This window comes from Neolamprologus multifasciatus, chromosome 22 (assembly GCF_963576455.1).
Source record: "Neolamprologus multifasciatus chromosome 22, fNeoMul1.2, whole genome shotgun sequence".
In the NCBI taxonomy this organism is placed as follows: Eukaryota; Metazoa; Chordata; class Actinopteri; order Cichliformes; family Cichlidae; genus Neolamprologus; species Neolamprologus multifasciatus.
In genome coordinates, this window is record NC_140459.1 from 35,480,718 (window position 1) to 35,496,983 (window position 16,266).

The following is a 16,266-nucleotide window of genomic DNA, read 5'->3' on the forward strand; positions in this document are numbered from 1 at the left end:
GTATAAATGAGATAAAAACAGAAGCTAATGTTATTATTCATGGTTTCCCTGTCAGAGGGGATTTCTCCCATTACGTTCTGCTAAAATCAGTAAAATCAAAAATGCAGAGAAATCATTGAAACCATCTGTTGGTCTACATTTGATGGTCCATGATCCATAACCAACACTTTTCCATTAAAAATCACATCAGTGGAATAATTTAACGCAGTCAGCCATGACCTTATTCCTGTTTGTGTATAATAACGTTTTCATTTTGCTCCACAACAGAAATAAAAACAGCTGTGAGGACAAACATGGTGCACTTTATTCACCCTTTATTTTTAATAAGTATTATAGAGATGACTTTCCTGACACATCTGTACTGTAACCTATCTGACTTTTATTGTTATCAGATTGTGTGAAACTGGCCTGATATTGTTTATGTACCTCCACACGACATGTAATTCTGCTCAAACACAGCGTCCCCACAGGCATCGGCCTTCACGGCCCACGAACTATTTTCTGTTGCTGCTGCTGACAAACGTAGAACCTTTTTACAGGCTGCTGATTTCATCTTCAATCGTCTGTGTGCTCCATTTCTAAACGATGGAAGCCCCAACGTAAACGGAGTAAATGAACCATAAAGGATGTTTTTTTAAACAGACACTGAGTGAGTCTGAAGTACTTTCACCTGATCTGATGCTAATGTGGGAACGAGCAGCACAGCAGCTCAGCTCCTGTACGAAGCGTCCCTGCTTTCCTTTTATTTCACAAAGATAAATGAAACTCCAGAGGAGGCGCTGTAACATCTGCGTGTTCAGTTTATTAACAAAGATAAAGTCTGGTCCTGGAAGGAGAGTGCTGAAGAAGCACGAGATCATTTTCCACCACAAACAGAGACGTGTTGTTTATAGTCGTACACTCCCAGCTCCTAACATGTGACGATTATCAGCAACAGTCAGACACAAACACAGTCAGCTGTACTTCACAGAGACCATCGTCTGTGTGGAGACGATGTGCGTACTCACAGAGTGTTAAACATCAGAAGAGAGAATCTTGTTATTTCGTCCTAACGTGACAAATGTTTCTGAAGCGTGTTTGTCGCATTTTTCTGAAACATGAAATAAAGAAAACGAGCGCGACTCGCTGCCGAGCCGTGAAAACACACGAACCACATGTTGAGCCGCCGTCACCGACTCCACTGTTGGACAGAAGTACGGACGCGTCAGATGGCTGCAGGGCGTCAGAGCTGCAGCGTCCAGATCAAACCATCTGTCTGTGCTAACACAAACGTCCTGATTGCATACTGTATGAGCTGGTGAAGAAGCAGCTAGACCGAACATTTGAGCAGCTCCACGAGTGACCTCGGTCGTGGACACATGACGAGGCGTAACCCTCATCTCGAACGAACGAGGACCGTCACCAAGGTAACGACTGGTTCACGATGGCGTCCTGGGTTAATGACCAAGAAAGCTGCACCTTAAGAATAAATCCACAGAACGTTTTAACTAAATTATTTGGTATTCTCCAACTACAGTAAGAAGGTTACTGTCACACCTGACAGCGTTTGGGAAAAGGTCGTCATTTTTCCGCTACATCCAGCACCAACTCTGAAAACCTGCAACAGCGATGCAGCTGCAGGTCAACCTGAGACCACTGCAGGTGGAGAGGACAACATGGCCGCCTGGTTACCGTCCAACTTTGGTTCCTGGCGTTCATTTAAGCTAGCGAGGACACGTTTGATCACCAAGCCTCAGCCACGGAGGCCCAAACCCAATGATGACATCGTGCCATCACACATAACACGCTGCAGTGTGCCGTGCTCACCTGCAGGTGGCTCAGGTGACCCTCATTCTTGACCCTGTATGAAGCTGAAATGGAGCAAATCGAGCCTGTAACACTGAAGCCAAACGTTTACGGCTGTGTTACAGGTGTGCGGCCACAGCTTGTGCTTCCACAGAGAACAAGGTCACCGACGCTTTTCTAAGGTCGCTTCATAGGAAGACAGATCGGCCACATCGTTATAGATTAATACACAAGTAAGGCTCGTTACATTCAAAACTTCCAGAGTGCATACTTTTCATTGCAATACAACATAGGTTTTAATATCTGCATGTTTCATCGCCACGACTGCTGAAGCTGACGTACGGGAGAGAAAGCACAAACAAAGGGAAACACAGTGTAGTCATGGAAACAACCAACACCAACGAAACCAAGCTAAACGGCGAACTAAAGCCTGGGGACCGAGGGAAACGAAATGAGATGAAGAGCAGGGTACGCAGTGTGTGCAGTACAACTGAAGGTGGTCACATGTGCTGCAGACAGAAGACAGTTTTGTATGAAAGTCCAACACGGCGGCAGCAGGTCAACCTGGACTCCAGACCTGCCGAAGGTGAAGATGAAGAGGTATACGAGCCCGCCGGACCCAGCTCATCCTCACACACATACACAAGCGCACACTTAGTCCATCTTCTCCTTGTGAACCAACTTGGGGGCGTCCACAAAGTCTTGGCCGTTAAACAGGATGATCGTGGCTGTAATTGCACTTGCAGCACCCCAGAACATCACATAAGCCAGGGTCTCTGTCCATGTATCACCTGGAAGCAGACAGCAGACATCTCATCATCATCATCAGCACGTTTAGGCTGTTACTCTGTAAACAAAGCAGCTTCTAACGAGCTGCTGTCACTACACAACTTTGATCGGCCAAGTGTGCGATGGATTCTCACCCTGAAATATTTTGCAGAACAAATTCAAAGCAAAGAATAAAATGATATTATTAACAAATATCAGGAATATTCTTTATCTCTCCTTTAAAAGTATGATGCAGTTAGTGCAATGGAGAAAAAGAAGACAAAAGGAGGCGACGAGACTTTATGAAGCTGCAGAAGTCTGGTCCATATTTTACATGAAGGCTGTAATTGTTGCTCTAACGTGTAGTTTGGGGAATACTTTTACTAAACAACACAAAGCTTGTGAAGCTGTTCTGGTTGAACTTAAAGATCTGAGATAAAGTTACCAAAATCCTGAAGATGTTCATTTCACACGAGGTTTGATATTAATATTACACAGTGGAGACAAACACTTAAACAAGCACGACGGCTGCCTCTGATGTATGAAACTATCTGATAAGAACTGGATGTTGCACCATCAACATGCATGTTTCAGTGCTGACCGGTTGTGTTTCTTTCCAGTTGTATCGAGACACGTTGGTCCTTTAATAACTTAGAAATCACAAAGGAGCTCAGCTTGGAGACTCTGCCTGGCTATTTAAGGTAAATCCACAGGCAGTAACAAAGATGGATGTAGCTAGTAGGGCTGCAACGATACTCGTATCGATATTGAACCGTTCGATACAGTGCTTTCGGTTCGGTACGCATATGTATGAACAATACAACATTTTTAATTTATTTTATCAACTTTTCTTCTGACGGTGCTGTCTGTGTTGAGCGCTCAGTGGATCTGCGCTCGACAGTGCAGCCTAGGCGGAGTAGTCGAACGCAGATTCACTGAGCGTAGGGCAAGCTAGCAGACAGAAGCTAAGCTCGTTGCAACATGGCAAACTGAACCTCCCCCACCCTCATTCAGATCTGGCGTTTGGAACTATTTTGGTTTTCATGTGACGTATGACCCTGAAGGTAAGCGTGTCATGGACTAAAGTAAAACAGGATGTTGGATGTGCCACGCAATGCTCAATTACATGGGTGGGAACTAGTGCGTTAGCGCAGTTAGCTCATTAGCGCAGTTAGCTCATTAGCGCAGTTAGCTCATTAGCGCAGTTAGCTCATTAGCGCAGTTAGCTCATTAGCGCAGTTAGCTCATTAGCGCAGTTAGCTCTGTCTCTACCCGATCCGTACCGGAAACCCGATCGGTACCCCGCACGCGCAAATCTTACGTCACTTCCTCTCTTTGCCAGCATTGCGACATTCGATATATTTGAATGATACGGTTAGCCCCCAGTTAGCTCCTAGCATTTCTCAACAGCTCTGCCTCCTTTTCGACTACCGGGACATTTAAACTATGGATAATCCATATACAAACATTTAAAATTTATGCTTTTCTCCTCAACAGAGAGCGTTCCCCGATTGAACAACAGCGCCTTAAAATAAGAAGAATGGCGCCTAATTACAGAGTTAATAATACAGACTTTGTAATGTGTCACGTGAAGATTCAGCAGCCAGATGAAGTGTTTGCTGACAATTGACAGTGATAGCGGACATCATCATCACTATTCCAGTCAATCCTCTCCGCACAGACAAGCATTAACACACTCGACTATCACTAAATCAAATTTAACACACGTTTGTAATGACGCCAATTCAGTTTACAATAGGGTTCATCCGCTCGGTCAGCAGGTGGCAGTATCCTCGTACACTGGGGAGTAAACTGCCATTAAACGAACAGAAGAAGAAGAAAACATCTGCACATGCGGGGTACGGATCGGGTAGACCCGATTTGTACGGTCCGACTGTGCACATGCGCAGTAAGGACCAGGGAGTCCCGATCCGTAACTATCTTTTTATTTTTCGTTTTTGTCTACATTGTACTGAAATGCTTCATTATTGGAAACATTTTAAGATATACTTGTTATTCTTAACATCTTAACAGATACTCTGACCCATAACTATCGTAAAACGCTACGACCGGAAGTAGACACCTTTCGCGCATGCGGGGTACCGATCGGGTTTCCGGTAAATGGTAAATGGACTGATTCTTATATAGCGCTTTTCTACTCTCTCGGAGCACTCAAAGCGCTCTATACAACATGCCACATTCACCCAATCACACCCATTCTCACAAGCACTTTTTCTATACTTAGTGCTATCTAACTAGATTCACACACATTCATACTCCGATGGACGCATCGGAGAGCAACTTGGGGTTAGTATCTTGCCCAAGGATACTTGACATGCAGACTGGAGGAGCCAAGGATCGAACCACCAACCTTCCGATCAGTAGGTGACCTGCTCTACCTCCTGAGCTACAGCCACCCGGTACGGATCGGGTAGTGACAAGCTCGTTAGCGCAGTTAGCTCGTTAGCGCAGTTAGCTCGTTAGCGCAGTTAGCTCGTTAGCGCAGTTAGCTCGTTAGCGCAGTTAGCTCGTTAGCGTGTTGGCCGTCCAGCCCCACGCACGGGGCGATCCGCGGTAGCTCGTTAACGGAGATTTGCCGTGTTGTGGCGTTAACGTCATTTCAGATTAACGCTGACAGCACTAGTGGGAACACAACGAATATGACTGCACATTTACTCCGACATCATCCTCGTGCAAAGACAAGTGGAAGCAGACAAAAACAACAAGCAGCATGCTACAAACTTTACCCGAGTCATTTAGACAGCCGTTAGCACATGATTCTCCTTATGGGGACCTGATATGTTTAATATGCTGCTGAGAATATAGCCCAGAAGAAGCGTATAGTAGAGCTTTTATTTTGGAAAGAGACATTTCTCTGTAATAAACTCTCTTTTCCAAAGATGAGGGATTTCTCCATCAGATAGATTTATTTTTTTATTACTTTGTTGTTTCAGCAACATTAAATTTAAAAACTGTACTTTTGAGTTAAAATATATATTTATAATTTTAATAAATGAAAAATTAAAAAGACATGAACATTTTTTTTGTATTGAAAAAAGATATCGAACCGTGACACCAAAGTATCGAACCGAACCGTGAATTTTGTGTATCGTTGCACCCCTAGTAGCTAGTGTGACGTCACCTGAGTATCACTTTGATGGTTAGTGTTTACGTTGTTGCAAGCAGCTGTGACTGATCCTGACACCAGCATGATGATGGCGTCCATCATTGGACTTTATCTGTTTGTCAGGGTGCTGTTTTCCAAAATAAGTCTTTTTGCAACCAGCTGTGGCTCAGGATGTGGACCAATCAGAGCATGAGCAGCTCGATCTCCAGCAGCTTTTGCCTGCATGTCAAAGTATCTTTGGGCATCCATGAGAGAGCCTCAGGTTAGAAGTGAAGGGCTTCAAAGTGCCCAGAGCACATACATCAGCCCTTGATAGCCATTAAAATGATGCAAGTTTGAGTCTGAAAACTACTTCCATCATTTATACCATCATAGTTAAACCCTGGATTCATCCCTATAGCCTGGGAGTTACACTCAATGAGCTCAGTCACTTCATACTGAATAAAACAAATGTTTAGGAGCTGGACAGTGCTCGTCCACACTAAACAGGATTAAGGATCAGCAGTTGTACATACCAGCCATGAGAAGACAGACAATGCACATGGAAAATGCCACCAGCATAATGATGGGCAGCTGCAAAGACAAAAACACGAGTTAGTCACAACGTCCTGCTGCTGGAGACGACAGGACACGGTGCTGATAGTACTGACTGTGAGGAACTTCCAGTCCTTTTGCACACGGAGCGGAGTGGGTCCATCCGACTCGTCGACAGCAAAGTTACCCAGGAACAGGTCGATGGAGTCCTGAAACAACGCACATGCATGAATCTGAACTGGCTGCATTACACCTCATTTCTGCAACAAATAAGACCGAAGCGGTGAACGTGGGCTTTATGTGGACCAGGTGTATTTAAGGAGGCCAGTCTGTTGTTAACCAGTGCGACCCTCCATCCAGGGTCACGGGGGGTGGGGGGCTATCTCAGCAGTCTGTCGCAGGGCTAACAGATATTCACACCTATGGGCAAGTTTCCAGTTAACCTGTCCCCACTAACTGTGGACTGTGGGAGGAGGCTGGAGAGAACATGCACACAGAAAGACCTGCTGGAGGACCTGAACTCAGGACCGTCCTGCTGCAACAGTCATTTATGTGTTTCCATGGAGAACTTCCTGCTCGTCTCCTCTGAACTTCGGGTTCAGAGGTAGCGATGTCTCAGATGATGCTGTTATTATTCTACACAGAGTCCAAACTTTTTCAGAATCACGACTGAAACGGTCTGTTGTTCTGACACTGAACTTATTTAAGTGTGCAGTAGCTTTCACACCTGTCTGAATCCATCAGAGAAGTTGTTTTTGTAATAACGGATCATCGAGTTCCAGCCGTCCATCAGCAGCCCCCACCTGGTCCGCTTCCCTGTCCTGAAACAGATGAACTCCAGTTAGACAGCAGTCATCAGAGCTGAGCACGTGTCAGTGTGGTGCTACGGTACCTGGTGAAGTCTGTTTTTAAGGCTCCGGTTCCTGCGTACTGTACAGCGCATGCATTGGCATTGTCAGCCCATGCTGGTTAGAGAGCACACACACAAAAACAACATGAGGCTACAGTCGATCACACGGCACGTGCAGCTGTGCTAACAGAGCGTCCTACCGTTCTTGTAGATCTTTTCAAACTCCGCCTGCTCTTCAATGCGCTGCCCCACGTTCAGTACCCCCATCCTCTGTGGAGACACAGCAACAACACCTGTGCACCTTCCCAAACTGGCCACCAGCTTATTTCATGTACATACAGTCTGCTCTCCACGCTAAAACCATTACAAACCCACGGGGCAGACGTGCGAGCGCAGCGCCGTCCTGCAGCGTTACAGCAGCTGTGAGCTTAAATACCTGAAGCTGCGACTGCAGCGAGCGGCGAGCCAGCAGGCTCTGGATGACGTTGGTCCGGTCCAGGCAGTCCATGCAGTTACTGCGAAACACGCCTTTCTGCTGGGCCACCGTCTTCCCCTCCGAGTTCACCATGAAGTACCTGGACACGCATCATCACGTCATCAGTGAATGGCTCGACAGCAGCAAAGAGCAGCTGCTCATTTCATTACCCGTATTCCTCTTGTTTGTCAGCAACAGCATCCACCAGGATCTGGAGACGGTCCCACTTCATGTGGCTGCACTCTTTGTGGAAGTCGAAGGCTATGTATCTGTGGACAGCAGTGGGTCACACTGTAGGTTATAGAGGAGACGACTGGAAGGCAGACTGCTTTAAAAAAACAAGACGAAGACTTTGAAAGCTTGTCACAGCACACCGACTGAAAAGGTTTGTGTCGTTCTTATCTCTGCAAATAAAGATTAATCAATAAAACAGTTTATCAAACACTTTTGATGAGGAAGGTCAAACTGCTGCACCTGGTTGGTTAAGGTAACGGTCAAGGTTATTATTGTTAACGAAAACGAACGAAATAACGAAAACTAGAAGTGAAAAAACATTTTCGTTAACGGAAATAAAAATAAAAACAAAAACAAAAAAAGGAAAACTAACTGACTAACTAAACTAACTAAAACTATAATGAGTGTTCACAAAACTAACTAAAATTAACTGAATTTATAGCAAAAATGTGTTTAGTTTTCATTGATGTGTGCGTGTCATACAATAGTCAAGGGTGAAAATGAAGTTTAGTTTCCAGGTTTTTTTCTTGCAGTGTCTCATTATGCCAGCAGGTGGCAGCACGTTAGTCGAGTCGTCTGTGTCGCTGCTCCGTCCACGCGCAGAATCAGCCAGAGTCCAATTTGGGATTACTTTGAATATGACTGTGTTTTGGATAAAGCAAGTGTCTTGTAGTGGAAACAGACAAATTATGAGGGACATTTCTAAAGGGAAAAAAATCCCACAAACCTTAAAGTGCACTTGAAAAGCTCACACAAGAAGGCTAACCTAGCTTAGCTTCTCAAGGTAAGCTAGGTTAGCTAGGTTAGCTTACCTTCTCAAAGTAAGCTAACCTAGCTTACCTTGAGAAGGTAAGCTAGGTTAGCTTACTTTCTCAAGGTAAGCTAACCTAGTTAGCTTCTGTTTTCTGGGGATGTCAACCCTCATCCCCAGAAAACAGAAGCTAACCCCAGGCAAGGTGCGTGATGCATCCCGAGACAACAGGACGGGGATATCTACACAACTGTGTGAGTCAATTACCTTCAAAAAGTTTATCAATTCACTTGAACCAAAATTACGAACACCCGGTGCTGCGAGAGTTAATAGTCTCATTGGGGCCAAGATATACATTTTATAGTTGCCTGGTATCAATGGTTGTTCATCTGCCTTTATTTATTTAAAGAACCCATAGGTGGGAATGTGAGTTGTCTGTCTCTGCGTGTTAGCCCTGCGACAGACAGGCGACCTGTCCAGGGTGCAGTATGGTAGCTGGAATAGCAACATACCCAAGGATGAGCAGAATGACTGATATGATGAAACTGGGATTTTGTTACACTTAATTATTGCAAACACAACTAAAACTATAACTGAAACTAATCAAAACTAAACAGAAACTAAGGATTTTCAAAAAAATAAAAACTAAACTAAACTAGCAAACAATTGGTAAAAACTAATTAAAACTGATATAAAATTTGAAAATCTGAAGTCAAAACTAAAAAAAATAAAAACTAATGAAAATTGCAAAACTATTAAAACCCTGGTAACGGTGACTCAGTGACCAGTAAAAACACAGGGCGACACTTACTTGAGCATATCATTATTCATGCCAGACACCATCCTATCAAAGGCCTGCTCCAGCGGCTTCTCCGAGCCCTTCTGATTCACCTGAGCAGGAAGGAGACAAACAGACTGGTCAGACTGGTCTCCTGAGTGCTTCCAGTAAGTGACTGAGGAAAGGAGGACGGCTCACCAGGTTCAGAATCGTTTGCTTCCCGTAGATGAGGAGCTGAGAGTCGAAGTGCCTCTGGAAGCCGTCCATCTGCACAACATTTCCATCACGTTAGCACAAGATTTCCATTTCACGTGATTGAAACGAGCATGTGCAGAAAGATCAGCTTACATGATTGGTGGTTTTGCTGATTATAGGTTTGGGTTTGTATCTGAGGTTGGGTCTCTGACTCCAATAAAAGGGCATCGAGCCTCGTGTCTGGTTGTTTCAAAGAAAAAGAAAAACATCCATCCGTTGTCATCAGGGTCGCAGGGGGCGGGACTCTGCCCAGCCGCCACAGCACAGAGTGTGACGCTAACACATCTAATAAATGATCCTCAATGCAAACAGTAAAAACAGCGATGATACGATGAACCCTTAACGTACCTGCACAAATGAAGCCTTTGCTCCCTCATACAGGACGATCTGCTCGCTCTCCACAAAGTTAGCAGCGTGGCCTTCAGAGTCGATGCCTGTGGACACAGACACTGTCAGCACCACACTCAGAGGCACCGTCGCTCCTGTGCAGAGCAGGATGGTGATGCTGCCGCACAGCAGGGGACACAGGGCGCCCTCCATTACTGTCCGCCGCTCAGCACAGACGGTTACACTGGTCACGTTAGTTTGAAACCATGAGGTCAGGAGGTTTGTGCAAGTAACCCCTGAGCTGCAAGCCCAGGCTGGACAAACAGCCAAGCAGCTAACATCAGAGGAGGATGCACCAGTGCTCAGTATGGGACAAAGAAGGATTAGTTTGAACTGCTTATGCAAAGCCCCTCTAGGTCACCCCGCGAATAAAACGATGGGTGTGAACATGAGCAGAGCAGGTGCTCTTTAAGAAATGAGACGACGCCTCAGCGCTCCGAGGCTTTTACCTCTCACGTAGTATCTGACGCCAGCCCGGAAGCAGCTCCTCCTCGATATCAGGATCCACTCAAAGATCTTCCCGTTTATACGGCACGGCTTCATGACGATGACTGAACCGGCCGGTCAAAGAAAAAAGGCTTCGCTCACGATGTTATGAAGACAAAAACATTCAGTGCAAAGGATACATCCATGGATGACGGGGAGGGCGAACTTGTGAAGCTGTGGAGAGACAGTGAAGGTCAGTGATTAAGCACAACAAGCACAAACACACATCAGTGTAGTGAGCTCACCTCGGGCTGCCCGGCCAGCTCCCTCAGCAGGTTCCCGTTCCACACAAACCTCTGATCAGCCTGGAAATGACCACAAGCATCACGTGAGAAAGACTTCACACTCATGTTGCATTTAAGTCGGACACAAACGTCAAACTAAGGATGTGCGATGTAAAAATAACTAAAACACTACTGTGAACACAGAGAAATAAAAACCTCGAGCAATAAACAAAATATTCTATTTTGAGAAATCTTCTGTCTCCCTTTAGCGTCTCCACGTCTGCCTCCATCTCCTCCCAGCACGCTCCTGTCACTCCACCCTTCACTGCATCCACTGCCTCCTCTGAGGTCTTCCTCTGCATCTTCATCCTCATTCGTCCGATAGATCCGCCATCACAGCAGGTTGTAAACCTTCCCTTTCACAAACCACCCCGACACCAGACTCCAGCCGCTCCACCCTGCCTGCACTGCTCTTCACCTCTCTTGTGCACCACCTGTTGCAGAGGATAGTGTCACTGCTCCTGCATGTTCCCTCACTCCGTCACGCTCATCTCCACCTCACCTGCTCCCTCAGAGCAAACGTCACATCTGTAGAGCTGTCTCAGCTACACTGCTGTCATTGTCACCTCTCTTATCAACCATGACAGCCTTCATTGTCCACCAGACCCGTTCACGGTCACAGTCTGTGCTACACCGAGTGCATCGGCTGCTAACAGCTATTAAGACGACATGTTTCACCCTCTCAAGCAGACTCATCTCCTGGAAGTCGGGGCTGGTGTTGGCGAGCCGCTGCAGCGTGTGCGTCAGGTCGAAGTCGGTGCAGAAGTAGAAGCCGTCCGTGGTCAGCACGTTGTTCAGCATAGAGAGGAAGGTCTTATTCTCCTGAGACTAGACAAGGAGAGACACGTTTAGATGGCAGGAAAACTCACGACAGGTCACTGCTGCACGTCACAAATTTACAGTGTTAGGGAGTCAGCAGCAAACGTGACCGTCTGTCAGGACATTTCAGCTCTGCTTTAAAAACAGCAGCATGTCTGTCTCTCTTACAGCTCATTGAATCAGGTGAGGCTCTGCTTTAGCCTGACGGCGTTTAGTTTTCCTGAATCGCTGCATCACAGCTGGGCTGATGTCAGAGCAGAACTACTCACTGAAACAGTTACTGGCTCACCAGCGTCTGTCCCTGTTGCTGTTTCTACACTGACTCAAAGTTTATTGGTGTTGTTTCAGAACAAGGTGTCCTATTAAAATGAGCAGACTACAGCAGCAGGGCTGCGTCACCAGCCGTGTGCGTGGATTAATCTCACTCACACAGGAGAAAAACACAGAACATGCAGGATGTTTGCTGCACACGAGCGTACGACGTATGCTTTTTAATTTACCACAGCACGTTTGCATTTCCTTCAGGATCAGTGACCTGCTCTTACTGACCTGTATCTCCGACAGGTGCAGCACCGTCTTCTTATAAGAGATCACATCGAAGTCGGCAGCCTTCCACACAGCGTGGCCCAGAAGGCTGCCGACGTTTCTCTTCCTGGTGATGACCACGAGGTACATGCCTGCGGTGGAAGCAGACATGTTTCACTGCACAGCTCAAAGAGCAGCTGGGACACAGTGACGTGTGCGTGCTACATACCTGCTACCAGCCGGATGGTTCCCATGATGCCACAGATGGGCCTGGTGACTGCAGAGGGAGGAACGTCCTTCTTACCTGTGACAGGAACAAAAGTCTGATTCTGCATCTCAGTTAACGTGGCCGACATGGGCCTGAACACACAAGGCTGCAGCTTCACTGCAACTTCTGACCCCCTCCCAGCCTGTTGGATGGTGGGGAGGCTGTAGTGTTTTATTACAGGCACATCCTATGTGAGGCTTCTGTTTCCTTGTTAGTAACTTCCTGCCTTTATGACCCTTTAGGTGAGCAGGAGGTCGCACAAACGCTCCCCAAACACACACACACACACACACACACACACACACACACACACACACACACACACACATACACACACCTAGTGCCTGACACCATGGGGGGGGGGGGGGGGGGAGGTTACAGTGGGTGTTTGTAAACTGTGTGTCACAGAAATAAGAGGCTGCAGGGGGAGCTGGTTCTCTGCAGTGGTCTGAGGGCAGAAGCGCTGCTCTGAGATGCTTCCTCTGCTAACATGTGAAAAACTGGTTGAGCCGTTCGTCTTGCTTCGTTAACGGGAAAACGTTTCTGAACCAGCGGTGGAAGCGCAGACCCAACAATTTGGTTCAGTGCTCGGTAATTTAGCACGAACTACCTTCAGCACTCTGATTACAGAATATTTAATCGTCTCCACTCTGAGGTCTTCTCTAGAAAAAGACGATTTGAGCTTGAACCAGATGTTAGACGAAGCAGAGTCAAGAATGTTTGTGGACAGCAGCGTGGTTGTAGTGTTCAGGAATCCAAGTTTCACCTGCCGTCCTGCTTCAAACAGAGTCTGGAAAATCCTGCAATCATTAGTTGAACTTTTCAACAGTGCACAGAGGGAGCGCGCACACTTTTGTTTTACTATTCCTTCTGCACGGATACGATCCATGTTCAGGCCAACAGGCTCTGACCAGGTTTATCTTAAGTCCTGTACCTGCTGTAGCTCGAGGCTTCACTCACGAGACGAGACACAGAACTCCAAACTAGGACAAACCTCATCTCTGACGCTTTGTAACTTTGTTGCAGTTTACTGTTAATTTACTGAAACTGAAAACCGTTATTGTTGATCCAGCTAAACAAAGAAAGGCTGTGTTGAACTGGCTTCACAGTATAAATGAACGCTGAATGCAAACAGCATATCTGAACATCCATGATGAAAACATCAGACGAGAGTTTGGAGCGTTGGAAAGGCAAAAACATAAAAACCCCAAAAGCAGCTTATTTAACACAATCAGCAAACATGTGCAGCACAGTCTTGTTTTCATGGCAGTAACGCGGTTGGACCGGTCTTTACTAGTTTTAACGTCACCTCGTTTCCTTTATCGTCCCATATGGGGACGACTAAGATGGACAGATCGCTCAGAGCGTGTCAAGAGTTCATCTTATGCAGTAGACGGTCTACTTCCTGTGAGGACGGGCTCAGGAGTGCGGCTGAGCTTAGCTTGGACAGCAGTCCTGATGCACACACACAGTGGACTAAGCCTCTTATATCCCTGTAACAGTGACATGTAGTTACTGCGTGCAGGCTAACACTCTTGAATCGTGTAAACACCTGGTTTGTTATTCTCTACAGTCTGAGAACGTCAGGAAGGTCTTTACATGTGATTAGCTAACAAACTGACGCCTCAACGACAGCGTCCGGTCTTTGGATCATAAGCTCAGCACTTTCGAACAGCCCACCTGTGAGGGTCATCTCGTTCGAGACCCTGTCGATTGCCAGCACAGCATCGGCGCCCTCATCGCAGGCCTCGATGAAGAACTTCTCAGGGGTCGTGTGCCTGGGGGAGGGAAACGGGAGGAAAGAGGACATTTTCAGTCGCAAAGGCGCCAGTCGCACATGGAAACACAATATTTCTGCCTTTGTAGAGTGAAAGATGACGTCAGACAAGTTGTTTGTTTTCAGCTGACAAAGCTCCGATGCTCGTTTGTGACGGACACTTTCCCACTTAATTAAATAATGACAAACACGCTGGCAGAGGAACTCCAGCCATCTTCCTCTTAAACAAAAGCTCAACTGTTACCAAACCCACGATGCCCGGAGCACGATGTTGTGATGAACCAGTATCAAATACAAATATCAACACTAAAGATTTATTTCATGCTGCGTATTAGCAAATGTTTCAGTAACTTTCTAAATGTAGCAAACTGAGGCTTTTATTTAAAGCGCAGACTGTCAGCACCCACACTCTGTACGAGGGAAACCTGAGAGGAGAGCACATCTGCAGTCTCGTGTTTGCTCTGTGACCCCCGGTCACCTCCAGAGCAGCACACAGGTTCAGACTGGACGCTGCTCTGGTTTGTCCTGAGGACAGAACATCCACAGTTTAAACACAGCATCCACACCTACGCACATTTAAGAAAGAGTCAGGTGCTTTGTGATTGACAGTCAGTGCAAAACCAAGAACAAAGAGAACAAAAGAGACAGAATAAGGTCCCACAGCCAGGAGCCACAGCGTGGACAACAGACGAGTGTGAATCAGGACAGGTTTCATCTGTAGTCCCTGAAAGCTATGCCATCAGAAGATCAATAAGACACACACACAATAATCAGGTGGTGAACGTGACCCCATGGTGGAAAACACAGAAAATAGACAGAGTACTGTTTAACTGTGGGGGGTGAACTCTGACCCCCCACAGTGAGGACCAAACAGGAAACGAGTTTTCAAACAGCCGGTTTGGTTCTGAGGTAACTTTTTCATTTGTCAGTCAGAATGAGCAGTCGTGTGATGAGTAACACGTGACTGCAGACTGGTCTGAATCCAGGCCCGCGGTGCTGGGATGCATCAGGTTAAGGTGTACCCAACACCGCCTCTGTGCCCGACACCGCCTCTGTGCCCGACACCGCCTCCGTGCCTGACACCGTCTCTGTGCACAGAGGCACCTTAAACACTCAGGGTTAAATTAAAAACTATTGTCAATAATAACTGGACAGTTATTTACAAATTACCAACAAATGTTAGGTCTTTATTTGAAGAGATGCTTTGTCAAAGTTTGTTTGTTTTGCATTTCCCCAGTTAGATTATGCCAGTGCTCGCTGTACATTCAATGGCCCAAACTCAGAGGGTCCATTTACTACAGAGGTGTGCCTGGTTACCTGTTCCGTGTTGGGAAAGGCTGGGGAACACCCAACACCTTCACTCGTGTCAGTAAAACACGCTGCAGGTAGAGGCAGCACCGGCAGGGCTGGGTACTCTAAATAAAGGGCATGATGGAGGGTGTGCCGGGGCTGAGCTGTCAGCTGCCGCGCGGCTAACGTCACATGTCCGCGTTTATCAGGCTCGCTTACAGCTGAGTGACTTTCACAGGTAAATATAAAACGTCTAAAAACGCGTCGAGGAGCTGCCAGCCGTGCGGTGCCATTAAAGCCGGAGAGAGCAGCTGTGCAGCAGCTCGTTGGGTGGATGAAGCCTCCCTGAACACCAACGGCGGCCGTCGGCGCTCTCACCCACGGCCACACTGCGGCCGTCGGCGCTCTCACCCACGGCCACACTGCGGCCGGCTGCACACAGCCACACTGGTGTTCATTATGAATGAGAGAGAAAGCTGGCTGGTTCCTGCTCCGCCGGCCGAGCCTGTCAGCAAACTTCAGCCGCTGTGTCATCTACCCCACCAGCACCGCCGAGCCCCCGCAGCCGCTTCACCTCTCACGGACAGCCGCTCGTCTTATATGTGTCTTTAACCGGAGCTGTGAGCAGAAACGCCGCAGACAGAAACACTACGCTGTTCCGTATGAACACTACTTACAAATTGTATCTCTCGTAGCAAGTCGCCATCTTCGCTCCTTCTACCCGACCTCAGTGACGACAGCAATGCGAGGACCTGCAGGCGTTGCCAGATACGAGGTGTGAAACACAGAGCAGGCGCGGGGCCTGAAGTGCACGTTTTTCCTGCCAAGCCCAGCGAACCTGGCACCCTGAGACAGACGTGGTGATGGGTGGTA

At 47.0% G+C, this 16,266-nt stretch overlaps 1 protein-coding gene across 1 annotated transcript; it reads right to left on the reverse strand.

Annotated features, from left to right (window-relative positions):
- Positions 1-782: 782 nt before the first annotated feature.
- sacm1la (SAC1 like phosphatidylinositide phosphatase a) lies at positions 783-16,247 on the reverse strand. The gene is made up of 20 exons (XM_085149638.1): positions 16,071-16,247; positions 14,007-14,104; positions 12,288-12,362; positions 12,083-12,210; positions 11,393-11,542; positions 10,676-10,735; positions 10,571-10,604; positions 10,394-10,495; positions 9,906-9,991; positions 9,651-9,737; positions 9,501-9,569; positions 9,336-9,415; positions 7,710-7,808; positions 7,501-7,639; positions 7,265-7,334; positions 7,107-7,179; positions 6,942-7,035; positions 6,331-6,423; positions 6,196-6,253; positions 783-2,576 (listed from the first exon to the last, which is right to left on the reverse strand). The coding sequence occupies exons 1-20, from the start codon at positions 16,097-16,099 to the stop codon at positions 2,440-2,442; spliced, it is 1,761 nt and encodes a 586-aa protein (XP_085005764.1). The 5' UTR covers positions 16,100-16,247; the 3' UTR covers positions 783-2,439.
- Positions 16,248-16,266: the final 19 nt, after the last annotated feature.